The 27,567-nt window shown below is 58.4% G+C and overlaps 1 protein-coding gene across 7 annotated transcripts in view; it reads right to left on the minus strand.

Moving 5' to 3' along the window:
- The window catches only part of GTF2IRD1 (GTF2I repeat domain containing 1), a 114,719-nt gene that overhangs the window by 47,505 nt on the left and 39,647 nt on the right, over window positions 1-27,567 (minus strand). For 5 of the 7 annotated variants that reach the window (XM_058568948.1, XM_058568950.1, XM_058568949.1 and 2 more), the window contains 12 exons: window positions 27,100-27,255; window positions 24,862-25,045; window positions 23,714-24,024; window positions 22,603-22,692; window positions 20,127-20,210; window positions 15,281-15,464; window positions 10,427-10,452; window positions 9,392-9,500; window positions 8,451-8,488; window positions 7,877-7,957; window positions 7,164-7,253; window positions 85-132 (listed from right to left, as the gene is read on the minus strand). In XM_058568948.1, the coding sequence (XP_058424931.1) occupies window positions 85-132; window positions 7,164-7,253; window positions 7,877-7,957; window positions 8,451-8,488; window positions 9,392-9,500; window positions 10,427-10,452; window positions 15,281-15,464; window positions 20,127-20,210; window positions 22,603-22,692; window positions 23,714-24,024; window positions 24,862-25,045; window positions 27,100-27,255 (1,401 nt within the window). The remainder of the gene's footprint in view (window positions 1-84; window positions 133-7,163; window positions 7,254-7,876; window positions 7,958-8,450; window positions 8,489-9,391; window positions 9,501-10,426; window positions 10,453-15,280; window positions 15,465-20,126; window positions 20,211-22,602; window positions 22,693-23,713; window positions 24,025-24,861; window positions 25,046-27,099; window positions 27,256-27,567) is intronic. The other 2 variants (XM_058568953.1, XM_058568951.1) reach the window with 2 other exon arrangements.

Below are 27,567 nucleotides of genomic sequence, written 5' to 3' on the forward strand. Positions count from 1 at the left end.
AACCAGAGACAAGAGGGAGACAAGGGGCAGGGAGGGGAAAGATGGGGTGAGGGGGTGAAAGGTGGGAGGTAGACAGCGCCTCACCCTCCAAGGGTCTTGCCTCAGGCTGAGGGTCCTTGCTGGGGCCTTTGTCTGCAAGAGAACAGAAGGTGCCAGGAAGCCACGTTCATCACTGCCTGGATGCTGTGCCGCAAGTCAGGCGGCAGGTGAGGGCCCGCAGGCTGGCAGGCCCAGGCTCAGGAGCACGAACGGCGAGCCCAGCCAGGATCAGGGACCCTGACTCTGTACGGGCACCCTGCCCTCGCCTTCAAGCAAGGAGGGCGGGTTCAGACCCAGCGCCCCATCACATCTGGTACACACCCCCTGGGAACCCAACCCGAGCCAGCCCTCCAGCCTCCTGTGTGCCGGCTGTTCTACACCAAGGACACACGGGCATGAGGCAGAGCCATGTCATCCCGTGGTGATGACAGGCGTGACATATAACGCCAGATGGTGGTGACGCCACCAAGAAAGAGTTGGATAAGGGGACAGAGGGAGAGGTGGGTGGGGGACATGGAGCTGTCCCAGGTCAGGTGGTCCAGGGGCACTGGCCCTGGCCTGGGCTTGCAGCAACGGACCCAACCTTGTCCCTAGACGCTCGTCCACAGGGAGCGAGGGCACAGGAGGTAAGTGCGGAGGCTGTATGGGGATGGGGTGGGGGGCCTCTGCTGGCCTGGGGGCGGCCGAGGACAGGGGGCCTCCTGCAGGAGGGGAACACCTGGGCTGGATCCGAGCATCCAGGAAACAGAGTGGGGTGAGAGAACATGGGCAGGGAGGGAGGAGCAGTGGTCGGCGGGTGGCAAACTCAAGACACGACAGGTTTTGGCTGGAGGCTGAAGTACAAGTGCGGACGGTGGGAGGGGAATGAATGGGGTGGGGGACGAACTGTAGCAGGCTGCAGGGACTCCGTCGGCAGCAGCCCTGTCTTGCCAGCGTAGGAGGAACGCACCGAGGGACTTGCAACTCTTGAAACAATCGGAGGGGAGCTGTGATCTAGGAAGTTTGCCGGTGCTGTGTTGCCAGGGGTTCCACACGCAGGACTAACCCCTACACGGCCCCTTCCAGCTCACGACGGGCAGCTGAGCTGCTGAACGGTGGAGCGGCTGGACCCCAGGTCTGCAGACTCCCAGCCAAGGCCCGGCTGCTCTCCCGCCAGCTCAGAGAGAGTGCCCAGGGGTGACGGACACGGAACGCTGTCCCAGGTGGGCTCGTGAGCCGGAAGGAAAGGGGCTGACCCTAGGAAAGTTGTCCACGGTCAAGGCTCGCTCATGGTGCAGAGGTGCGCCCACATCTGGGATCACCAGACAAGCCTAAGCCTTGTGACTCAGCCTGGAAGGCACTGGAAGGTTCTGGAGGGTTTCCCCTATGCTCAGCCAACTCAGAAAGGTGAAGGGCTGGCCTTGAGCTTTAGGCTCAACTTTCCTCAGGGAAATGGGCACACTGCGGGCAGCAGATGGCGGCCCATCTGACCCTGCCTGAAGGCTTCATTCTGGCTGTGGGAGCAGAACCCGCAAGCTGCCAAGTGCTGTGGTTAATGCCCCAGAAACAGCTCTCAACCAAGGATGGAGGACCACCCGGCGGATGACCAGCCCAGCCCCGGCTCACTCTGCTGCCCTAACTCAGGTGCAGGCTTTATGAGACTCGCACGGGCCCTCTGCCCAGCTACCCCCAGTGGCACCGGGCCTGGTAAAACTGCTGTGTGCTCAGTCCTGGACCTCCTCCCAAACAAACCAATGCACTTGTGTCAAGGTCAGCTTCTGGGCATCCCAAAGCAATAAACTGCATTTTTGCCATTTCTAGAGGTATAGAAATTAATAAAAGAAACCTTAACTAAACTGGAGTTGGAAGGCCTGCAGGAGGCGCTCCCACACCCTATCGCACGTGTCAAGGACACCACCCAGGACGAGACAGGGGGTCTGCATCTCCCACGGGAAGGACAACTACTTTACCACTGAAGGAAGGTTTCTCTCCCGCCCGGCAACAGCTCAGCCAGTGAGAAGCCGTTACCACCCTGAATGGTTCCTTTCCTGAGCGGACTTTCATTTACAACAGCCCCTCCCCCTCCCCTTTTTTCTCCATAAAGGCAGCTCCATTCCTGTTTTCTGGATTTCCCTATGGTTTGCCATAGCATGCACATGCTGAATAGCCTTTTGGCTATTCCCGAATAAACTCATTCTGAGGATAAAATAACAGGCAAATTTGCTTTTTAAGTTGACAATGGAGAAAAGGGAAAACAGGAAGAGATGAGTCTGCTGGGGACACAGGGACGAGCAGGGCCACCAGGGAGGGTTTCCCTGGGCAGGGGCCTGTGACGAGTCAGGGAGCCGTCTCCATCCTGTGGTGAAGGAAGCTGCCCAGATCTCACACCTGGAGCACTGATTACGTGCATGAGGAGGGGAGACCTGGCCATGGGGTCTGTCCCCACTGTGAGCTGTCCATGTGTGCAGTTCCACCCCTCGGGGGGCAGCAACAATCCAGAGCCAGGCAGGAGACGAGGCATCCACAGGGGCCCCACTCGGACGTGTGCGTCTCCCTCTCAGGAGGGGTTTCTGTCAGCCTTTTTGTTGGGCTCCCGAAACAGAAGGAAGCTGGGCTGGGTTCTCTGCCGGGGGGGGGGGGGGGGGGCGCTTTCAAAGGCAGTGGGAGATGACCTGAGTACTTTGGGGGCCCAAATTCCAAACGTGGGGAACTTGCCTGATTCTCCACCCAGCCGTGGAAGGCTGGGCTGTCCACCCTGGACAGCCCGTCCACGTGCTCACTGCCTCCTGGTTTCAACAGGGAGTAGCTAGAAACAAGCTCAATAAATGATAAATGACACACACACCGACAGGACAAACACCACGCAGAGAAATCCCATCCATGTAGCTGCAGAGACACCCAAGGACCCAACGCCCCAGAGGAGGGAACGAGGGACAATTTGTGCAACACAGTAACAACATATGTTAGCACTAATGTGAGGAGAAAACACAGGAAGGATGGATACAAACTACCAGGTGCCTGAGGAGGGGCCGTGGGAGCTCTTCCTTTCCGTGTTACATAGTTCTCTAGCATTTATTTTCCAACGCACGTGTTGTAACAGAAAAAGCACACGCATGGACACATACATACATGCGTACACAACCCTCTAATCCATGGTGGTCCTAAAACCTCAGCATCTCCATCCTTCATCAGTTGTGAGTGGGGTGCCTTGAAACGAGCCCTGGACGGGGAGTTGGCAAACCTGGGTTCCCGCCCAAAGCTGTGTGACCTTGAGGAGGTGGACTGGCCTTGCCTGGCCTCAGTTTCCCACTGTCAAACCAGGAGTGAGAAGCCTTTCCAGTAGAAATGGCGCCATGCTGGTCCATGCCCCCCCAGCCCCCGGGTCTCTGGACTGAGACCCCCATGGTGTTCTCTAACACCACTGTGAATGCAGGCAGGTGCCACGCGACCTCCTAGCAGCCAGGCCACACGGTCAGCTCATCAGGAGCCTCTGGTCACCTCGACTCCCCACACAGTCTCACCACTGTGAGAGGCTGCTGTCAAGTCTGGTCACGCCCAGCCCAAGCCTGGACAAGAATATTCTCTCTTCATGACCAAGGTTTTAAAAGCACATCATAACTGATGGAGGAAATGAAAAAAATAAAGCACTTAACCCAAAGTAGCTCCTGTTCCAATATTTCTTCTTCTTTTTTAAACCAGTGATTATGTTTTCAACACAGCTGTAAACAGAGCACAAGCAGCTTTGCATCTTCCATATTCTCCCTCGCACTGATGCCTATATTTAGTGGCTGCAAAATAGTCCACGAGGAGGACATCGTTATCAGCTCCCCAACAGCTGGACAGGCTCTTTCCGATTTGTCATTGTCCTTATTAACACTGCCATGAACATGTCTGTGCAGAAAACAGTGTCCATATTTCAGAAAATTTCCTAGGACTGGATTCCTAGAACTACCAGGAGGGGCTCATTTTCAAGGCTCTTCAAGCTGACAAATTCCTTTAAAAAGGAATTCGCCAATTTGCATTCTTACCAGCACCGTGTAAGTACCCAATTCCCAACATGCTCAACAGAAGTTCTGTCCAATTAGATGCCCAAGAGACACCCTGCTCAAGCCCACACTCTCTGAGGCCGCACGTGTTTTGCTTACTCGCCGTCTTCTCTTGTGCAGCCACCCATCCACGCTGCAGTGGACACTGGGGTAGCCACCCAGACCCACAGCTTGTTGCTCCAGCAGCCGGGAGTGTGGTCATCAGGCAGCCCGAGGTGGTCACTCCTTCAAGGACTGTCCTCCGGGGGCGGCCCACGTCCTGTGACCGACTGACGTGGAGGCACAAAGGCCAGGACGTCCCGTTTCAACTCGGAATAACTCTAAGGGGCCGCTGCGGCACCAGAGCACCCTGTGGGGCTGGCGGAGGCTATCGCTGGGGCTGCATCGTAGCCTGACCCCTCCCTCTGCCCCCTGGTGCTTCCGTCCCCTCCCTTACATAGGGCAGCCCCAAATAAACACCCCACACGTTAAACTCCATCTCAGAGCCTGTTCCCCAGGGAATGCAACCCATGACAATGTCCTTGGGCTGTGAATTTTTCTTGTGGATTTCAGCCCAATGTTCTCGTCTGTCAAGGCCACGAGGAACGTCATTGGGTGGACTGCCTGTTCCTTCACAAGGCATCTGCAAATTATATAATCCTGCTGCCTGAAGTCCCTTCATCCAACGAACTGAGAAATATTTGAGGAAGGAGTGAGTCCTCCAGGACAACCACGGGGAACCTTGCCCAGGTGACTGACAGCTGAGGTCCCCCTGCAGCCCCTGCTTCCCCAGATGGCCCAGGGTCAGCCAAGATCCTGATGTCCTATGAGCCAACTCACTCCTAATGAATGACCCCACACTGGGTCCCTTCTAATGGTGCACAGTCTACCTGTCTGCAATGTGGGTGAACCCTCCCCTCGCAGTCTGTTTTCCGTCGTCAGCTCACCCTCCGTCCACCATGACTTCTCAAATGCGACGGATGGTGGATCTGTGCATCTCCTGCTGGGGACTGCCTCACTGGAAGCTGGAGATCATACTCCTCCCCAGCAGCTCCGCAGACCCTTCGTCTCTCCTTACTGAACTAGACTCCCAGGTCCTGCTCACGCTCTCCCGTTTCCAGACCATTCTTCCTGACTCAGAAGACAGAAGCAGACGAGGAGCAGGGACATTCTCCCTTTATTCTGTGACCATTTAATGTGGCACCACCCGCCTGGGCCTGCAGGAAACCTTCTTACTTAATTTTCCAGTGATTTGTTTATTTTTGGTAGGGGAAAAGTTAAATAAAAAGTACAGAAAAACATACAGAATATTGTAACCGTGTACCCACCAGCTGGAATGAATACATATGTTAGCCTTCTGTCATATTTGCACCTGATTTTTTTTGTGTGTGTGAGGAAGACCAGCCCTGAGCTAACATTTATCGCCAATCCTCCTCCCTTTTTTCTCTTTTTCTCCCCAAAGCCCCAGTAGATAATTCTATGTCATAGTTGCACATCCTTCTAGTTGCTGTATGTGGGACACGGTCTCAACATGGCTAGACAAGCGGTGCGTCAGTGCGCGCTCAGGATCCGAACCTAGGCCGCCAGCAGTGGAGCGCGCGCACTTAACTGCTAAGCCACGGGGCCGGCCCCTGCACCTGATTTTTTAATAAAACATTATGTTTCCAAATTTAGATAAATGCTATATCGTCCATATCCTTCTGCACGTGCTTTTTGCACAGAATGTTACGTTTTGGGGACCTCTCTGCACTGGTCATTGACATGCTGCCCACCATGCTCTTGCATAGTGCTCTTAAGCGATACCCACCCCCAGCCTCGCCCCTCCAGCCCACACCCAACATCACACCAAGGGAAAGAAACAAATGCCAGCCTTCTTCTTCAAGTTTCCTGGCCCGGCCCATGCCCCTTATCACAGAACTTTCCAAAGTCAAGTCACTTGAGCACCAGTATCATTTGCTGCCATATCCACAAACCTTCTGTACTATAGTCACATGCTACCTGTCTTTATAATGGTTCACTTTTAAAAAACTTTACCTATGATAATTCTTATTTTTATTATCTATAATATTTCTTGATCACAGTTGGAGCTGGGAGTTAGTACATGAGATTCATTAAACTATTCTTTTCAATTTTGTGTGTTTTTGAACATTTCAAAAATAATGTTAAAAAAACAAAACGTACAACACCCCACCCCCTCCCCACTATTATCTACCTGCCCAACCACTCCTCTGGCCTAGATTACTGCAATGGTCTGGTTCTGTCTTTGTCCCCCTCCTCTGCAGTCTATTCTCAACCCTCTGATCAGAGTAAATACTGTAAAAATGTCCCTCGTTAGCTCCAACCCCCCAGCGGGTCCTGTCTCCTCAGAGTCAGGCCCCACTGCTTCTTTTGACGTACATGACCCCACATAACCCACCCCATCAACTCCCTGACCTCACCCTCTCCACCTTACTCTGCTCCAGCCACCCGGGCCTCCTTGCTTTTCTTGGATATGCTGGGCAGAGCCCACCTCAGGGCCTTTGCACTTGCTGTTCCTTCTGCCTGGAAAGCTCTTTGCTGATATCCACGTGGCCCCCACCCGCACCGCCTTCAGGTCTTTGCTCCAACGTCACTTTCTCAGTGAGGTCCTCTCGGACCACCCAAATCCTGTCGTAACCGCCCCCTCCTGCCTGCAACACTTCCCCTCCGGGCTTTGTGTCCCCCACAGCACTTACCACCCCCTGACTTCCTATTTTACTTATTGATTTGCTTACTCTCTGTCTCCCTGCACTGGGATGTGAGCCCCATGAGGGCAGGGACTGCCGTCTGTTTGGGTCACTGCGCTGTCCCTAGCACCTTGCACAAGACCTGGTACACAGTAGGCGCTGAATAAATAGTTGTTGAATAAACAAACAAATTAATCCAAATGGGGGCTCCTGGGAAAGACGTAGTAACCAGGCTTCCTATAAAGCAAGGCTTACTTCAAGTTTTCAGAAGGGAACCCAGCCTGGGTGGGGGGATCAGGCAAGACAGTGGGATTCCTCTAAGGGGCAGTCAATACCAGGAAACGCCAGGGGGCTTCCTGGCCCACTCCTCACCCTGTTACTCCCCAGGGAGGTGGGTCCCCAGCCCATTTCTTACCAGTCAGCATCTCCATCCCATAACCAGAATCTTCCGAGAGCAGATGCCCAGGCATCGAGTCTGTCACTTCCTCAAGGGTTGGTGAAGGGTCTGGAGACAAAACTCCGCAATGACAAGCATATCTTCTGCCTGTCCCACCCCATCATGGTCCCTCAGCGACCCCAGCCCAGCACACCCACAGAAGGCCCTTAAGGGAGCCATGCCCTGAGACTCTGGGAGGGCAGCCTTAATGACCAGCTGTGCCAGGGGCCAGACAGGGGCCCAAGGGGCCTGGAGTGCTGTGGGTTTCCAGTGGTACCCCATGCTGAGCCTCCAGAAGCCAAATACATCCCCCTCTTCACAGATATGGAAACTGAGGAACGGGGGCCCCAAGTCTGGAGTCAGACTCAGATCCTCTTACTGCAGTGCCTTTTCTTCTCCTCCCTCCTGCCTCACAGATCCCAGGGGAGCCAGGCCAGAGAGGTGGCGGCTGGGGCCTTTAGGAAGGTCGGAGCTGAGACCTGACTCCCTGCAGAGGGCAGACGTGGCTGCAGAAGGCACATGCAACAGCCCACTTCTCTCAGAACCAAACGAGAGAAACAGCATCCTGGAGACCCCTTCTTGGTGGGGAGGCCCTCAGGAGACAGAGGAGCACAGCCTGGGAGGGGCACGGTGAGTCCAGCAGGTCCAGGAGGAGCCCTGCGGGGGCAGCCCTTCAGATCTTTGTTCCTTACCCGGGATGGTGACCTGAATGATATCCAGATCCTCCGGCTCAATTTTGATGGGCCTCAGCCCACCCAGCTCCCCGGAGGTTCCTGGGGAGGAAACAATGCATCTAGTTAGGTGTGAGCATGAGCTTGGCCAGGCAGGGCAAGCCATTCCAGAACATTCTCGTGTCTGTGACTTGTTAGTAGTGCACAGGAAAAGTCATGTCAGCCCCCACGCTCCTGCCCAGACCAGGACTGGAGGGTCAGGCAGGCCCTCAGGCCAGTCCTGAGGTCTTCAATTTACAGACCTGGCATCTGAGACCTGCAAGACAGAAGCTGCGTGCCACGGACACACAAGGAGGCTGTGGTGACACCAGAACCTGGGTCTCCTAACTCCCCCACAATACCACCCTCATCCCATCTGCCCCTCCCAGCCCCCAGTGAGCTCCCAGCATGCTCTAAGGCCTGGGGGTGGGCAGAGGAAATTCACTAGGACTCCAGGCTCACAGTCTGAGCTGTCTCCTCCCCAAGGCTGCTGGGTGGGGCTGGTGGACGCCCTCCCGCCCCAGGACACACACAGCGGGGTCCTGCTCCCCCTCACCTGCTCCACAATCTTCGGAGAGACCACTCTTGTCGGATCTGTGAGAAGGAAGCCGAGAGAGGACATGGCATCAGCCTCAGGTCCCTCCAGGCAGTCAGGGGCCCACGGAGGCTGCCAACTGAGAATGCAGCCCTGACCACGTTCACTCCCATCCCCACAGGTTGGCCCTCCCCCGGAGCGAGATTCCCAGTGCTCCGTCTCTAGGGACAACAGTCTCCCGGCTGCCCAGCCGGGATCCTGCTCACTGTCCTGGGGTGAACAGTCTGGGTGCTCACCTTACACACCAGTTGGGAGGCCTGGGTCAGGCCAGTTTGGGAGCCACCCAGCTCAGCACGGTGGGGGTTTGATCAGTACTTGATGGGGGGATTGAGTGCTGTAGGGACCACCACTGGAAGTCTGGGAAGGGGGTTGGGGAGGGAAGCTGGGCAGGGCCCCCAGGAGGAAGGACTCAGTTAGTTCACGGAGCACCCAGGGCAGTCCTGGGCTGGATGCGGGGATTCTGGGATCGACAGCCCATCCCTGGCCCCAGGAGCCCAGAGCCTGGATGGGGGCAGAGGTGGACAGTGAGCGGGCTGTGAGCTGCGTCGGCGCCCATGGATACACAGGGCCTCATGGACTGGCAAGGCAGACACCTAACTTCGTCTGGGCCCCAGGGAAGGCTTCCAAGACAAGCAACATACGGCTAGATCCTGAGGGGGACAAGAGTTCTCCAGGTGGGAAAAAAAATCAGTGGTCTGGCCTTCTCTGTTCCTTTAGATTCTCCCTGGCCCACAGTGGGGTGAGGGCACACGGCTATGGGGTGCCTGTGCGGGGTGTCGAGGTGTCAGGAGGCGCTGGGACCAGCGTCCTCTGGCCAGTTCTAGGCCTTGCTCCTCCCTGCAGGTAACAGCGCCTCAGCCCAGAGGGGTGGCCGTGGGCTAGGGGCTGGGGTGGGCCCTTACCGAGCAGCCCCGGCCAGGTGGAGGATGGCGGCTTGGGAGGCCTCTGCAGAGGCGTCCTCCGGCGGGCTGGCTGGCTCCAGCTTCGTGGGGTCTTTGGTAAACTTGCTCCCTGAGAGGAGAGTTGGGGTGGGCAGGAGGCCGGGGCAAAGGCTCTCTGGTCTCTGCCTGCCTGCGGGCACCTGGGCAGAGACCTCTGTGTGAGGCTCTTGGGCGGACCCCTCGGGGGTGGGCTGGCCTCTACTCCTCCTTCTTGTGGGCTCCATGTCCAGCCAGCAGCCAGGAATGGGTCCTAAGGAGAGATGCCTCCCCGGGGAGAAGGACCAAGGGCCCCAGTGCCTGAGGAGCCCAGGATCTGGAAGACTGGGCAGGAGGAAGGGGAGACGCCAGCCAGAAACCACTGACCTGACCTCGCATACGCTACTGGGGCTGAGGGAGCCCTCAGAAAGGGGCCAAGCCTCCCCCAGGGCCATACCACGGGACCCTTCTCTCATTGAATTATCCCAGGAACCCAGAGGAAGGCACTCTTAACACCCCATTTCACAGATGTGGAAACTGAGGCCCAGAGGAGCCTTCCCAAGGTCACAAAGCTGGTAGGAGGTAGGGCGGGAACCGGGACCTGAGTACGTCACACACCAAGATCCGTGCTACCGAGAGGGGGACCACCTACTGGTTACAGCCCCGGCTCTGGGGCCACACACCTGGGTTTGCAGCCAGGCCCCGCTGCTTGCTAGCTGGGCTTCAGGGAAAAGAGAACCCACTTCATAGGACTGTTGAGAACTAAATTAAGTTAAAGTTAAATATGCTAACAGCTTAGACGAGTCCCCCACGTCAGTATTCGGCTCTTCCCTGTCCAAGGCGTCCCGAGCCTCGAGGGGCTGTCTGCACCTGGGAGCCGGGGGTTCACATCTGCCCCAGGATGCAGAAGCCACACCCAGGCCCCCTCCCCACCCCAGGGCCCAGTGTGATGGCGGCTCAAGTACTCTCGGGGCATCAGCTTGGTGGCTTCAGGATGGCCTAGACGGTGCCCACACGTACCTGTGAAGATGCGCTCGTCAAACATCCTGGGGAGAGAGGAGAGAAGGCGTGAGAGCAGGGCAGGCCTGAGGGCTCGCCCCAGGTCCCCTCAGTGACGGTCCCTCGAGTCCCATAAGCACAGCTACAGCTGCAGACCTAGGCTCTGGGCTGGCCACGCATGGGGGCCAGAGAAGGCACAGTCCAGAACAGCCAGATACCCCAAACCATTTCTCCACAGCCAGAGAAGGCATGGGCCAGCCCCGGGCTGGTCCTAGAGGGTCCAACCTGTTCATCACGACGCCCCAGGGGCCTCCTCCAGCCCCGCACTCTCCTTGGCCACAGCCACCAGGACCCCGTGTCTCAATGACAGGCACGGGATAGGCCTTGCTCCCAAGAAGCTCTCCATCCACTGCACAAGCCATGCCTGTCACCAGACCACAGCCACACAGGGTGACATGTGGGACCCCTCATGTGTCTCAGAAGCCCAGGGGGCCCAAGCAGGGAGTGGGTCGGGGAAGACTTCAGGGAGGGAGGGTGGCAAGCTCAGGCGGGATGGCCGAGAGGTTCCCCAGCTAAATGCGGTTGTGGGGGGGGGCTGGGGGCTCCCCCTGCTGGTGGAGGTGTCCTGTGTGAGGTGACCAGACTTCAGGGCTGTGCTCAAGCGCGTGGTCAACGGGCAGCCCCCGAGGGGTGTGGCACCACCAGACCGTCAGATCGGACTGGAGGGGGATGGCCAGGGGCCCGGGGCCCACTCAGGGACCCGAGTCATGCTGATAAGACACGTGGAAGCGCAGACCAAGAAAACAAGCACGGAGCCGAGGTCGGCGAGGGCGCTGGGCCGGCCCGCCCGCCCGCCCGGCTCTACCCCGGCCCCCACCAGGGCGGCACCCAGTGGGCTGGGGAGCCTCGGCCAGCTGGTCTGGGGGGCCTGCAGCAGAGCCTCGTGCCACGGAGCCCCTGGACAAGGGACAGGACCTGGTCACTAAACTCAACGCAGAGACGACACGGGACAAATGAAGGGGTGTCCGGGTCGGAACACAAGGGGCCTGACAACGCCCAAGGGGGACCCAGCGGGACGTTCAAACAGGCAACAAAGTCACGGCGGGAGGCAGAGCCCGGGTCACAGGGGCGGCGAGACGGCGAGCACGACATCTCGCCCTCAGTCTGAGGCCCACGCTCCCCGGGGCCCACGCGGCCAACAGGCAGCACGGCGAGTCATTCTGGGGAAAACCGCTGCCTTTCTGAGGCCTGCTGCCTCGGCCCCCAGCGACAGGGAGGCCGCCGGCGGACTGCGATTTACCACGCACGGTTTTATTTCTCTATCAGGGCGCATGGCGGGGGGCGGAGGCGCAGCACCATGGCTCGCACGGGGCCCGGGGGGAGCTGCAGGGCAGCTGGCACCAAGAAGGTCTGAAGTGGCTCCAAGGCTGTGACAGACGCCCTCACAGCTGCCTGGCCTGGAAGGCCCGCTTGACGGGCGTGGACAAGGTCGCTGTCACTCTTGCACAGCACACTCCAGAGTCCTCGGATCCCCTCCAGACACTTCTCCCTCTTAAGTTCTGCCTCAGCTGGAAGCGACGTGTGCTCCTCAGGTGCGAACCCAGCTCCTCTCACTCGGGCTCGTGTCCTGGTGGGAAGAGGGGATTTGCAGGCCAGAGCTCGGTACAAGTCGGGGTCCAGGGGCCAGGGAGCCCCTGCACCAATAACGCGACCCGTGGGCCTTGTCGAGGGCCCTCTCCCTTTGGTAGGAGAGCACCCTGACCTCCTCTACCTCATGGCACCTGGGCTGGGGCAGGGATGCCACCTCCGGCTGCTTCCTCAGCCCCCTGTTCTCCCGACTCGCTTCTGCCAGGAGGACCTCAAACGCTCCACTGCTGGGGCCAGGAGGTGACAGCAGAGCACATGCTGAGGGCACAGAGCCGAGTAGCCACCGTCCTAAGCACTTTACTCACATCCAGTCATGAGGTCTCCAACTGGCACTATGAGGCACAGACAATCACCATTTTACAGAGGAGGAAAGTGAGGCACAGAGCAGTGAAGTAACTTGCCCCAGGACACACAGCTGGGAAATGGTATGGCAAGGATTCAAACCCAGGCTGTCAGTGCCAAGAGCGCATCACTGCTCCTTTACACACAAGGGAGATGAGGCTGAGGAAAAGGACCCCTGTTTACTGAGCATCTGCTAGAAGTCAGGCGTGGTATGTCCACCTCCTCAATTTCTGTTGAAAAAAAGCCTAGGGGGGCCATTGTTGTCCCTATTTTCACAAATGAGGAAACTGAAACTCAGAAGAGAAGTGCTATTCAAGGTTGTCATGCTGTGAGTGACTTCAAGCCCAGTCTGCCCAATGCCAAAGCCACCTCCTCCAGAAAGTCCCCCCAGGCTTGCTGCTCAGAAACCCGAGTCTACACCTGGAAACATGCTGTTTCGACACGCCCTGGAATCATCACAAGAGTGACCACCTCCTATGACTGGCATGGCCTCTGGGGGCAGGGGGGACCGTGTCCGCTGTTTCGTGAAGTCCTCAGTAGACCCCAGTGAAGGGCTGGGCCTGCGGGAGGTGTTCGGCAAACACCAGGGAAGGGTTAAATGAGTTCCAGTTTAAATGGAGGGGCTCAAGGTCAGCCACAGTGAGGACCCAGACACCACGGTCAGGCACACAAGGGGACACAGGGGCACCCCCGCTGTTTTCTTCTCGCCTAGCCCCTATCCCCCTAGCAAGAGTCAACGGAGGCAAAAGGACTTAGGCAGCAGCAAGAGAGAATTAAGCTAGACGACAGCAGGCACTGCCTGACAGAAGGGTGATTGATCTCAGTCCACCTCCAGAATCACTTCTCAAGTGGGATCTCAGAGTAGAGGCCGTGAAGGCACAAGAGACGGCTCAGAGGTGGTCCCATTGCCGAGAGTGAGCCGGCGAGGAGCGCCAATGGGGGCAGAGGCTGCCCACCCCTGGAGCACGACATTCTAGCCGGATGAGGACAGGGGAGGACTTTTAGATGCAGAGAAAATGAGCCTCGGAAGACAGGGGGAAGGTCGGCAGGGAGCTGGTCCAGGCAGCAGGAGCCCGGCAAAGGCCCGGAGGCAGGCGAGGCGACAGGTGTTCCCGGCCTGGGAAGGGGTGCGAAGGCTGGCACGGCGGCTGCCGACAGGCCAGAGGGCGCGGCTCTAGCCCAGAGCAGGAGGCTTCGAGCGGAGACCCTCATGGTCAGGCTGACTCAGAGTCACCTCCCGGCCACACCAAGACGCCCACCCAGCTCTCCAGCCACTCCCCTCAGCCTCCTCTGCTGGCGGCTCCCCCTTGCCCTTACCCGGCCCCTAAGGCCTCTAATGTGGGGTTCCCCTCTCGCCTCTATTTCTCTCCCCACCCCGTGACCCCTTCCTGGCCCACAGTGACAACTCTCAGTTTATCTCCAACCCGGACCTCTCTCCCGAGCTCCTGACATCTCAGCCTGGCCTCCGAGAATTCCATCCGAGCATCTCCGAGCTAACGTAGCCAAGATGAACTCACCATCCTGCCCCAGACCTGCCTCCCTCAATCAGATACTGACAACATGGCGGGAGGGACCGGCCTGGCGGCGTAGCGGTTAAATTTGCATGCTCCGCTTTGGCGGCCTGGGTTCGGATCCCGGGCGCGCACCGACGCACCACGTGTCAAGCCATGCTGTGGCGGCGTCCCATATAAAGTAGAGGAAGATGGGCACGAACGTTAGCCCAGGGCCAATCTTCCTCAGCAAAAAGAGGAGGATTGGCATGGATGTTAGCTCAGGGGTGAACCTCCTCACAAAAAAAAAAAAAAAAAAAACACGGACGGGCCCTTGCCTCCCCACTCCCACGTTCCATCCACTAGCAAACCCCATCACAGCTCAGAATCTACCCCCAATCCAGCTGCTTCTCCCCCTCCGCCCGCCACGCTGGCCTGGCCCCACCGCCACAGTCTCCTGGCGAGTCTCCCCACTCTGCTCTCGTCTCCCTAGTCCGCTCTCCCCCAGCAGCCAGAGGGCCTCGGCCTCAAGCAACCCGCAGAGGTCTTCCCACTGCTCTAGAACAACTACGAGCTCTCAGGGTCCATCCCCAACCTCTGCTCACACCCTGGCCATCTGGGCTGCCCGCTGAGGCTACCCTTCTGCCCAGATGCTGCCCAGCTTGGTACGGGCCGCCCCCCTCTCAACCTCTGGCTAAACAATCAGGACCTTCTCTCAGAGGCCCCCTGACTACTCTAAATAGGCGCCCCACCATTTTTCTCTCTCCTATTACCTTATTTCCTAAGCTCTAAGAAGTCAGAGGGCAGGAACCCACATCTGGACAAGCATTTGCCCCTTTATTCATCCATTCATTCCACAGACACGTACTGGGCAGCTACTACAGACCAGGGACTGTTCTAGGCCCTGGGGATTCAGCAACGACTGAAGGCAGGTTCTGCCCTCAGGCCCTGCTGACAGTCTAGCGGACCAAGGAGGCAGGCAGGCGCGCGCCCCCGAGAGCTCCCGGAACAGACACCTGGGACGTGGCCAGTGTGGCAATGCCTAGAGGCAGGTGGCTGGACAGCACGGCCTCCAGCCACTCGCAATCTCTAACCCTTTACGAGGAAGCATCCGGAAGCCTGGGCATTGCCTGGAGACACTGATGCTCCCCTGGTGGCGAGTCTAGGCAGCTGTGCGGGTGAACACCCCTCCCTGGAGGAGGAGGCCACACAGCTCTTAAGGAGCCTGAATTCCCTCCCAGGCGCGCCTGATTCTCTGTTAAGTCACAGAACCCCTTCATTCCACCTCTGCTCCATCATCAGCCTGCTGTTGCCCCTTGCCTAGCCCTTACACCCCAATACCCAGAGCCCAGGCCCAGCCCGGAGGGAAGACCAGGCCCTGCCACCCGCCCTGTACCTCTTAATGACAAAGTGGATGCTGTGCCGCTCCTCCAGGATCCGCTTCAGCTTGGGGACCCCGTAGGTGCAGGGGCGTTTAAAAGGGATCTTGTCCGGGATGCCCACGATTTCCACAGCCTCCGGGTCACAGGCAATCTTCCTGTAGGGGACGGGGACCATGTGGTCCAGGCCCAGGGCTTCCGCTAGAAGGGCAAGGACAAGGCTGAGCTCGAGACGGAGGCGGCAGGACTCTCAGGGCCCCAGGGCTGCGGTCAGCATCGCCTCCCATCTCCTTGGCCCCACTCCGGCCACACAGTGCCCGGAGGGATCCCGCAGAACTGTCGAACCACGGCACTGCTCTCTTACCGAACGCCCGCAGGATCCCACCTCACTCAGCGACGGCCAGAGTCCTAACTGGGCCTACGAGGCCCCATGTGACCATGAGCCCATCACTGCTGATCTCATCTCCCTCCTTCCACCCTCCGCTTGCTCATCCCGCTCTCCGGCCTCCTATAGCTTCCCCAACATGCCAGGTCCACACCCACCCTGGGCCTTTGTACCTGTTCCTCTGTTTAATCAGACTCTTCCACAGACAACCACACACTTCCCTCTCTCCATTCAGGCGCCTGCTCCCATGTCACCTCATCAGCCTCAAATAGCTCTCTCCATCTCTCCCTGGCCCCCTGCTTTGTATTTCATCCCACATTTATGACAACCCGCCGTTACAAACATCTTCCTCTATGTGCTGGCTCACTGCCTCCCGCGCTCCCGGGAGCAGGCGATGGCTCGCTGCTCCATGTCTGGGATCTAGACGAGGTGCGACACAAGTACCTGCTCCCTGCATGTTCAGAGTGAACGAATGGCTGAAGGAGGCTCCCAGGCTCGAGGTCGGCTCTCGGAGGACACCCCCGGTCCTACAGGTGCGCCCTTTCCTCCAGGGAGGGGCTGGGCACCCCTCACTCATCAGTGACATGAATGAGACCTGGCCGGAAGCTGACAGCTTTGCCAACAGCCGTGTAGACAGAATCCGGGCTCGTGAAGTGATGACTCGCTCTTTTCTTCCGGACCATCGGGTTTGGTCCTGTGACATTCACCATCCATGCACACCACAGCTCAGAGTTTCTGTCCCTTCACTCACCAAACACTTCTTGAGTACTGACTATGTGCTTGATGGCACATTCACGGGTCCCTGTTCTCCCCAAGGCCTGGGAGGTCTCAGGAGACGAGCTGGCTGATGCCCACTTCCATCTTGTCTGGTCACTCCAACCTCTCCCAGGGTCCCACCGCTCCTTGCTATTCCTCAGGCCCCTCCCCATCCTGGCCTTGCTCCTATGGCCACATCATGCTTTGTGTCCTGACAAGTGCAGTCCAGAGCAGGGACCCTCTCCCAGCCACGCCCTGACTGGGGCGGGGCAGAGCTGTCTGGGGTCCTCCCCAGGGCACCATCAAGACTGCTTCTCTGTTGATGGCAGCCCAGGTCTGTGCTGGCGGCTTGGGCAGCCAGATCCCACTGTGAAATCACACTTAGCTCGCTGTCAAATTAAACCCTTGAAATTTCAACAGCTGTCAAACCACTTGTTCCTCCACCCACCCTTCGGCCCCGGCACTCGAGCAGTGGGTCGTGCGAGTCTTCGTGAATTCATCTCCTCTTGGGTTCATCTGATCTGCTGGGCCTGTCTTTTCAGTGGCAAGGAGCCCCATCGGGCAGAAACACAACCCCACTCAGCCTCCAGCAGCTGCCCGCTAGGAAGGGAATGGAGCCACCAGGCACAGCCCTTGGTCCTTCGTCTAGTCTCAACCTCCTTCCCAGTGACAACTCCTTGAAGCTTCCTGAAGGCTCGGGTCCTCCATTTCTTTTCTGGTTTTTTTTCCTCTGCACCCCCAGCCCCATTGCTGGCCCACATCACCCAGAGTTGGTGGCCGAAAGGGCGGAACCAGGAGCAGGATCCACTCGCCCAGGGTCTGTGAGATGTCTCAGGCTGCCAAACAGTGACCCCACCCATGGATCCCCCAATACTCACGGGGAACTTCCTTCTCCCCAGGGCAGCCGAGGGAAAGCTCAGAGGGAACTCGGGCCTGAGGAGGGGCCAGGCCTCAACCACTCCAGGCCCAATACTCCTCCCTGGACTTGGCCGTGGAGAGGCCCAAGGGCTGACATCTGGAAAAGGCTCAGCATTCTGCAAACATGCAGAGCACACAAGGGGCTGGAAGACTGGCAGCTGCTGCGGCAGCTCAGCTGGGGCAGAACCCTCCCAAGGCAGACAGAGCAGCCAGCCCTCCCCAGCTCCCCTTCCCCTACTGCCCACCCAGCTCACACCTGCCTGGGGCCGGGAGAAACTCAGGTGCAGACAGCCTTGGGCAGTACTGGGCAGAGGGGAGGAGTGGGTGGGCCAGGGTAGCCACATCAAAGGCACCCAGGCTATCCCAGACTTCTCACTAAGCCTGGAGGGCCTTGCTCAGCCCCACCCCAACCCAGAAGGCCCAGCCCGACAAGCCCACAAGCCCAGAGCCTGCCCCAGTGTGGACCAAAGGGCACCTCCTCCATGACGCCACCCCTGACTCCCCAAGCCTGTCGAGGCCTCACCTTCCTCTGCGCGTGCTCTTTCTGCAGGCCCCCAGCCTGCGTGCTACCACACACCAGCCTGTACCACAGTACACGGCTTCGGGCACTACAGACACCTTTCAGACACCTGCTGAGGGACCCTGGGACCAGAGTGGGCCTGAGGGCTTGGCACAAGGTGGGGGGCTCAAAATGCATGACTGATAAGTGAGCGGACCAGTAACCATGTGAGAAGAAAGAAGTGAGGAAAGCAAGTGTGATGTGCGACAGGAGAAGCCGCACACACGTGGTCTTCGGCTCGGCTCCCAGCACAAGAGCTCCTGAAACCAGTGTCACTTCTCCATGGCGGAGAAGGGCGTCTCTTGTTTTTCATAACTAGCTCCTTTCAACCTACCTGAGTTCATGCTAATGAGGTGAGTCTTGAGGGGCCCCTAGGTGCTCCAGGACGGGGGTGGTCGCCAGGGGAGTGACCGTGAGATTAGAGGGTGGGAACCTTCACCCCACCACCTCCTGTTATCAATCACCAATGGCCGGTGATTACATCAATGGTGCCTGCTAAAGGGAAGCTCCGTGAAAACGCGAAACAAAGGGGTTCAGAGAACTTCCAGATTGGTGACTCCATATGCCAGGAGGGTGGTGCACCCCAAACTCCACGGGGACAGAAACTTCTGTGCTCAAGACCCTTCTGGACCTCACTCTGTGTACCTCTTCACCTCGCTGTTCATCTGTATCCTTTACAACAAACCAGTAAGTGTAAGTGAAGTGTTTTCCTGAGTTCTGTGAGCCGTAACAGCAAACTGTCGAACCTGAGGAGGGGTCATGGGAACCCCGGATACGCAGCCAAGTCGGACAGAAGTGTGGGCACCCTAGGACCCCTACTTGTGACAGGCATCTTAAGTCTTGCGGGCCTGAGCCCTTAACTGGGGGGTCTGCGTCACTCCAGGTGGTCAGTGTCAGAAAGGAATCGAGTTGTAGGATACCCAGCTGGGGTCCAGAGAGAACTGGAGAACAGGCTGGTGTTGAAACCCACACTGCCAGTGTCAGTGTTGTGAGCAGAGAAAGAGTTTTCCTTTAGCGAGACAGGAGTGCGGGAGGAAGAGGAAGAAACAAGGGATGAGAGAGAGGGAAGGAGAAGGGAGAGGAGAGTGCAGGGAGGGCGGTGAGGCCCCATCCTGTCAGCTCAGTCATGGTGAGGCCACAGTTAGAAAGGGAGACTGGCCAACTCAGGCCACCGAGCAAGCGGCTGTGGACTCCCAGCGCAGTGCTCTCCCCATCTCACATGCAGGAGGCTCTGGGGCCCAGACCCTCCTTTCCATCCCCACAGCTCTGTGGGGTGTCCCCGGCCCCATGGAGCAGAGGGACTTCCCCACAGTGGGCTGAATGACATCACACTCACGTGCTCCCCGAGTGACCTGGGGGTACTTGTGTCATCCCCCAGTGACCCCAGCCAGGCAAGGGCCACACCGCATGCCACCCCCAGTGGGGCTCACAGACAGAGCTGATAAAGGTGGAGCGAGCGAGAAAGGGAGGCGGACCCCGAGGGGGCACAACAGGCATGGGGGGCCGGGTGGACCCAAAATGGGAAGGTCTTAGAGCCCATCTGGTCCAGCCCCCGCCCTCTAGTCAACCAGTGGCTGCACTGTCCACTCGGGATGAAGCTCGGCCACGTGGAGGACACATCTGCCCCAGTTACCACCTCTGTTTGCTGCCCAGAGTGCGGGGGGCTGACATGTGCTCTGATCCCAGCTCTGTCCCGGGTGCCAGGGACACAGTCCTGGCCCTCACGGAGACAGACACAGACAAGGAGCGTCAGGTGTGAGACGTGTAACAGAGAGGGAATCATCAGGGCCTTGGGGACCACCTGGCCCAGGCTAAGTCTCGAACAATTGGGAGTTTGCCCCCAAAAGGTGCAAAGGGCATGCCAGGCAGAGGGCGCAGCACAGGCCAAGACAAGGCGGCAGGAACCAGCATGGCGCTGGGGGGCACCTGCAAGCACAGGAGGCGGTCAGCCGTCTGCCTGGCCGCTCTGGGTGGTCCCCCAGACGGGCAGTCTGTCCTCAACCTGCCCGCCTCCCCCAGGCGAGTCCAGGTCTGGGGCTCTGCCGTCAGTCCCGCCGCCCGGAGGATCTGGAAGGGAAACATTGACACAACCACCCCCGACCCAGACAGGAGCTGACATCAGCGCTGACGGCGCGCGGGTGCCAGCATATGGCTCCCGCTGTCGTGCTGGGGAACACAGTGCCTGCCACATAAGAAGATGCTCCACACGCCGTGGGGCCACCCGGGGGCCGTACTGCCCACTCACCGTATCTGCTGTTGAACAGGATCTGCACGCACTCCCGGAGCGTGTTGATGTCCTCTGTCTCCTTTATGAAGGCGTCCCACTTCTCTATCAACACACAGGAGGCACCAGTGAGGGCCAGTCAGAGCAGGACCCCACGGCCCACTGCCTCGTGACGAGCCCCCAGCTCCTGCCGCCCCATGGACCCCTCCTGCCCCAGACAGGGAGGAAGTAGGGAGAGCGCGCTCCTCCGAGTTAAGGACAGGCCGAATCTCGACCTTGAAGACCCAACCCTCGTGCCTCGTCCATCTGGGGTGACACCCAGCCCTGGCCCTGTCGGCTTCCCCCAAACCCTTGCCCCCTCCCAGAAAACCAAAGCCGCGGCCTCAATTTACTATTAACAGCAAACGTGATCACTTGGTTCATTATAATTATAAAAATAACATCTTTAATTTATTAAGTGTTTATCTGTGCTAGGTACCTTATACATACAATTTCCTATCTAATCCCTCATGACCACTTTTAAACATAGATATGAGTCGGATTTTTCAGATGGGAAAACTGAGGCTCAGAGACACTGAGTATCTTGCCTGAGGTCACTCAGCTAGCACCCAGTGAGGTTCTGTCTCGGCTTGTACCCCTCGCTCACCATGACCTCCCACGATTGTGATGCTGTTCCATCTGGATCTCCAGGTCCCCTCCCTGCCAGGATGGACCTTGTTTGGGGCAGTGGGGCTCTCTACTCTGATCGCAGGGGACCGGGTCTCCTTAAAGAGCCTCTCACTGAAGGTGAGGCTGAGACCTCCACAGGGCAAAATTGTTGGAAAGTCCTACTTCATCCCTTTTTGGTTTAAATGAATCCCAAATTTACCTCAGTATTCTTTTTTTTTTTTAAAGATTTTATTTATTTATTTTTTCCCCCCAAAGCCCCAGTAGATAGTTGTATGTCATAGCTGCACATCCTTCCAGTTGCTGTATGTGGGACGCGGCCCCAGCATGGCCGGAGAAGCGGTGTGCGCCTGGGATCCGAACCCGGGCTGCCAGCAGCGGAGCGCGCGCACTTAACCACTAAGCCACGGGGCTGGCCCTACCTCAGTATTCTATGTGATACTTTTAAAATCTGTCCACACATTTTGCTTTTTTTTAATAATTTTATTTATTTACTTTTTTTTCCCCCAAAGCCCCAGTAGATAGTTGTATGTCATAGCTGCACATCCTTCCAGTTGCTGTATGTGGACGCGGCCTCAGCATAGCCGGAGAAGCGGTGCGCTGGTGCGCGCCCGGGATCCGAACCCGGGCTGCCAGCAGCAGAGCGTGCGCACCCAACCACTAAGCCACAGGGCCGGCCCTCACATTTTTTTGATACTCAGTCTTCTAAAAGGCAGAGCTTCATCCTCCTCTCTCTCTTTGCGTGTGGACTGGATCAAGTTTCTGGCTTCCAATGGGGAGAATATGACAGAAGGGACAGTGATCCCTGAGGCGAGATCATCCAAGACACGTGGTTTCTTCCTGACTCTCTCGGATCACTAACTTCAGGAAACCAGCCGCCATATTGCCAAGACACTCAAGCAGCACCAGAGAGGCCCCATAGTGAGGAACAGGCCTCCTGCCAATGGCCACAGGAGGAAGCCTGCAAGTGGATCCTCCAGCACCAGTCAAGCCTTCAGATGATCAAAGCCCAGCCGACACCTGGATTACAACCTCATGAGAGATCTTGAGCAAGAACCACCCAGTTAAGCTGCTCCTGAACTCCTGACGGCCAGAAACTGTAAGGTATAAATGCTTGCTGTTTGTTTTTTTGTGTGTGTGTGAGGAAGATCAGCCCTGAGCTAACATCCATGCTGATCCTCCTCTTTTTGCTGAGGAAGACCAGCTCTGACATCTATTGCCAATCCTCCTCCTTTTTTTTTCCCCCAAAGCCCCAGCAGATAGTTGTATGTCATAGCTGCACATCCTTCTAGTTGCTGTATGTGGGACACGGCCTCAGCATGGCCGGAGAAGCAGTGTGTCGGTGCGTACCCGGGATCCGAACCCGGGCCGCCAGTAGAGGAGCGCACGCACTTAACCGCTAAGCCACGGGGCCAGCCCAATGCTTGCTGTTTTAAGCTAAGTTCTGGGACAATTTGTCATGCAGCAGTACATAACCACAGCCATGTGTCGCTTCTCAATGGGGATATGTTCTCAGAAATGCATCAGGAGGCCATGTTGTCGTTGTGCCAACATCATGGTGTCCTTACACAAACCCAGATGGTGTAGCCTCTACACACCTAGGCTCTATGGTACTGGTCTCACGGGACCCCGTCACACATGCAGTCCGTCGTTGACAGAAACACAGCCATGCGGCGCACGGCTGGATGGCTCTCAGGTTTTCCTCACAAACCCCTGTGCAGAGCCGTTCCTTTCTCTCACTGAGACCCAGTGGACACATCGCCATTTCAGTAAGCACCAGCCCAACTCCAGATCCCCTCTGCTCAGGGTGCCACCACGGGCACTGTCCTACCTGACTTGTCATGGACGATGGAAAAGAGAATGCGCTTCGAGGCGTGGACATTCTGAATGAGAGGACCACCAGGCCCGGTGGGCTTCTGCCCTGGACAAGGGAGAGGAAAGGTACAGGCTCTAGGTGGGCCCCAAAGGGGTGCTCCCCAGATCTGGCCTGAGTGCACAGGCTATGGTTCTGGGGTAACAGTCTTGCCCACCAGGGAGACCCCAGAACTGAGCCCCATGATCATGAACTCAGGCAAGTCCCCCCACCAGAGGCCTAAGACGTTCTTCATTAGAGTCTGCCATCCAGACAGCAGGTCAGGGAGGGCAGGATGTCCGCAGGCACCTTGCACAGGTGGAGACACTAGTTTCTGGAGTGTGAGTCCCATCCCCTGCTCAGCCCATACATTTGTGGTGGGGTATCCTTTCTTCTCCTTCTCATAAGAACAATAACAGCATGTATAACTTATAAACACCTGCTATGTGCCAGCATTGGACTTGGTGCTTTAATAGAGCAGTTCTCAAACTCGGGCGCATTGGAACCCCTTGGTGGATGGCTGGCCCTGCCCTCAAAGCTGCAGATTCAGCATGACTGCGGCGGGGGTTGAGAACGTGCATGTCTAACACACACTGCCATTTAACAGTAACAACCCTGCAAGCCAGGTACCACTGGCATCTGCATTCTACAGATGAGGAAACTGAGGCTCAGAGAGGTAGAGATTTGCCATGGAACACAGCCCTCAAAAGAGGAGCCAGGAGATGAACACAGGTCTTTCTCATACCTACCTGTTCCTTCTCTTGTGCTTCCAGTACCCCTCATCCAGGCAGGGTATGCAGTAGGTGCTCATTAAATGCATGTGACTGATTAGCAGATTTATTCCCTCCAGAGACTCCTCTGGGAGTCCCCTCGGTGTTTCTTGGTCCCAGGCGAAAGACGCTCTTCAGAGAGGGCCAAGCAGAGGCCCGGGTCTGACTGGGTCTAAGCTAGGGTGCCATCTGTCCCGTCCCCGCCCCTCGTCTTGACGTGCCTCCTTCAGTCCAAGGAGGGCCTGAGCACCCCGACCTGCCCCGGGAGGGCAGGCGCCCTCGGTCCCACCCCCAGACTTGGGGTCCCAGCGGCAGCTTACCACAGCAGTCGTGGAAGTCTTGGGCCCCAGGGGCCTTGGGCTCAGGCCCGGCTCGGCCAAGGCCCCGGTCACTGGGGGCAAGCGGGCAGGCGGGCGCCTCTTGCTTGAGCTCTCTCACGGTGTGGTTGGGGAGTGTGGTGCTGTATAGGAAGCTGGCCACGGAAGAAGAGGTGGCGGCGGGGGGCAGGTCCTGAGGTGGCCCCTTGGGGGCCTGGCCGTGCAGGCTGCAGTCCCGAGAACCCCTGGCTATCAGGGAGACACCGTTCAGCTCCACCAGGGCCTTCGAGTCCCGCCCGCCATCCTCAAGTGGCCTGGGGGAAGGAGAGAAGGACACACGATGGCTTCACACCACGCCCTGCTGGTTGTCTCTCTTTCTCTATGGTCCCCAGCCCTCCCTCTGCAGAACGTGACAGCCTGAGGTTATACAGGACAGGAGCTGGTCCCCGTTCTACCGGTGGGGGTGCAGGCCTGGGGCAGGGATGTGACATGTCCAGGGCCACACAGCTGGGCCACCAGAGGACCCGGGCCCTGCCCCTCGGCCTCTGTGTCCCCAGCCCCCGAGTCGTGTCCTTTCAGCTGCCGTTGATCTTCTCCTGTCTCCTATCACATCCCTTTTCTTTGGGGCCTGCGCACTGACAGGCAACGTGAAGCCCTGGGGCTGGCTTCCTGGCTGCCCCAGCGATGGGTTCCCGCGTGGCCCAGCCTCCATGAGCTCATCTCCCACCGGTCCCTAATGTCACCCTCAGGCACAGCCCGAGCGAGCACACACGAGGTGGCTCCCCGCCCCCCACTGTTGCACAGGCCGTTCCTGACACCCGGAGTGCTGCTGGTGCTACTCCTTCCCAGCCCAGTCTCTTCCAGCCTCTCTGCAACACAGGAGTGCCCTGGCAGCACTTCCGTGACTCAACGCCTGGCTCAGGTCACGCTCCACGGCTACGTTTTCGCCTCCCCTCCACCATCAGGCTGGGAGCTGTTATAACCGGGGTCCCCTGTGAGTGTCTGAAGCCCTCTCCCCTCTGGCTGGGTAAGCGGCCCTGGGTGGCTGAGCCAGCCTGGAAGCAGGTCACCCTCCTGGCCTGTCCTTGGGCCCAGCCCTCCCGGACCAGCTGCCAGGCCCTGGCCCCCTCCAGGCTGGCTGCCTCACTCACCTCTTGAGCTTGAAGCGGATACGGTGGCTGTGCTCCAGGATGGCCATGAGGGCCTTGGGGTCATAGTCAGCCGGCCTCCGGAAGGCCAGGCCCTCGGGCAGCCCCTGCACGGCCAGCAGCCCTGGCTCCCTGAGCAGCCTCTCGTAGGGCAGCGGCACCACACTGGCCCTTCCCAGGGCCTCGCCTGTGGGGAGAGGGTGGAGGAGAGGGCCTAGTATGAGAGGGCAGCCAGGCTGGGGAGGGGACCACGCTGAGTGACTTCCTGTGGTGCCAGGTTCCCAGGAAATTGGACCCCACAGGCCCCATTTTTTTTTTGGAAGACTGGCCCTGAGCTAACATCTATTGCCAATCTTCCTCCTTTTTTTCCCTCTTTTTCCCCAAAGCCCCACTAGATAGCTGCATGTCACAGTTGTACAGCCTTCTAGTTGCTGTATGCGGGAGGCCACCTCAGCGTGGCTTGATAAGTGGTGTGCAGGTCTGCGCCCAGGATCCGAACTGGCGAACCCCAGGCCACAGAAGTGGAGTGCGCAAACTTAACCGCTACGCCGCCAGGCCGGCCCCTCCACAAGCCCCTTAACTGCAAACTTGACACAAAATAACCCCCTGCAGGCTGTGAGTGGGGTGGGTGGGGGCTGCGGACAAGGCTCCACTGTCTGCATCTGAGGGCCGGGGCTCCCCCGTCAAGGGGGCTCCCTGCTTCCCTCGCCATGCTCTTCTCCACTCCACGCTCTTCTCCACTCCACGCATCCAGGTGGAGGAGAAAGCAGGGCCCGGGGCTGCGGGCAGGAGGGGAGGAGGAGAGAAAGAGAAGAGGGCAGGAGAGAGACCGCAAGCAAAAGCCATGGAAAGAAGGAAGGAAGGAAGGAGGGAAGGAGGGAGGCAGGCAGGCATGGAGGGAGAGAGGGAGGAAGTGCAGAGAAAGCAAAAAGAGGGATTGGGGAAAAGAGAGGAGGCAGTCAGAAAAGGTGGTGAGGCGAGAAGAGTGGCTAGGGACTGAGCGATGGGACAGCTGAGGGGCCTGGGCTCAGGAACACTGCCGTCACCCCCACCAGAGTCAGAAGGAGGCTCCTCACCTCACAGCCACCTCTGATTCTGCCCGAGGTGGGGAAGAGGGCCAGAGCAAAGTGGGCAGGGATGCGGGGGCTCCAGGCATGAACCCTATGGCTGACAAAAGTGTCTGCAGTAGCAGAGCCACCCACGTGACAAGTCTGCCCATCCCAGGATGGCCAGCGTGCCCCTCTGCCCAGACAACAGCAGGAGCTTCCTCGCAGACCTTCGCTCCACAGAACCAAAGGATGCAGCAGGGAAAGGAATCAAGCAAGCCAGCGATCATGAGGTGGGACCCACCCCAGGTCATCTAGGGAGTGTGAAGGCAACCTGACACTTCCCATGGAAGGCCAAGCCCGCCCCTCCCCACCCCCACAGGAAGGACTTGGCTGACCAGCGAGCCTTCACTCAGTCATTCAACAATCACCCTCTGAGCATCTGCTGCTGGTTCTTGAAGTGCCGGCTGGGGACAGCAGAAAGGGCAGGCACAGCCCCTGACCCCGGAGAGCAACGGGGCTAGGGAGGGGACAGGGCACAGTGGGTGCCCAGAGGAGCCCTAATCCAGCGCGGGGAGCTTCCCAGAGCTGACCCTTAGAGTACTGCGGGGTCCACCAGTCAGAGCATGGGAAGGCAGTCCCAAAAGGCACAGCGGTGCAGAGGCGAGGAGGTGCGAAATGAAGCCAGAGGGAGCAGAACCACAGGTAGTGGTTCCACAAGGCGGGTCAGCACAGCTGGAGGAGTGGGCCGGGCCAGACCACGGTGGGCGGGGCCAGGCCGCAGTGGGCGCTTACACCATGCTGAGGGCAATGGGGAGCCCCTGAAAGCAGGGTAAGGAAGTGCTTCTGGTCATACTTGTGCTTTGGGAAGACGCCCTTGGTCACAGGGCAGGGGGACAGCGGGGAGCCGTCCTGGAGGCGGGGAGACCAGGGCAAGCCCAGGGCCACCTCCAGGTGAAAGGTGGCAGTGACCAGTGCCAGGGCGGGCAGGGGCAGTGGCATGGTGGTTCAGGAAACGGGGCAGAGGATCCACGCCCGGGGATGTAGGATGAGGAAGGGCTGTGGGGGCACTGCCCCCATACCTTGAGGTTTTGCCCGAGGCCCACAGTGGGGCAGAAGGGGCCCTCCTCAGCTGGGTGGGGACTAGGGCTCCCACCCGCCTGGGGGCCCCAAATGGAATGAGGAAGGATCTTACTATAAAGAACATCAAACACCTCCTCTACCATCTTCCGCAGAAGGTACACGTCCGAGCCATGCTCCAGGGAGGACCGTGGGATGTTCCGGCCACCACCCTCGCCCCGTGGCACCTTCTTGGGGTGCTCTGCCTCCGGCTCCTTCCACAGGGGCTCTCCTGTGGGACACAGAGCATGCAGGGCCATGTGAGCACCCATGCTCAGTGAGCTGGGGTGTCCCTGCCCCATACGGAGCCTTGCAGCCGGGCACCCAACACGGAGTGCAAATGAATAAATGAAAGAGGAATTAACGAGTGAGCAAGCCCTGCCCCAACCACCCTGCCCAGGGCCAGGGATGGTCACCTCCAAGTTCCCAGTGCCTAGCATAGGACTTGGGTCTCATTTCGGGTCATCTCTAACTTGCTGTGTAACCCTGGGCAAGTCCCTTCCCTCTCTGGGCCTGTCTGTGAGCTCTCACAGGAGAGCAGAAC

The sequence above is a fragment of the Diceros bicornis genome, chromosome 26, assembly GCF_020826845.1.
Source record: "Diceros bicornis minor isolate mBicDic1 chromosome 26, mDicBic1.mat.cur, whole genome shotgun sequence".
NCBI classification, from domain to species: Eukaryota; Metazoa; Chordata; class Mammalia; order Perissodactyla; family Rhinocerotidae; genus Diceros; species Diceros bicornis.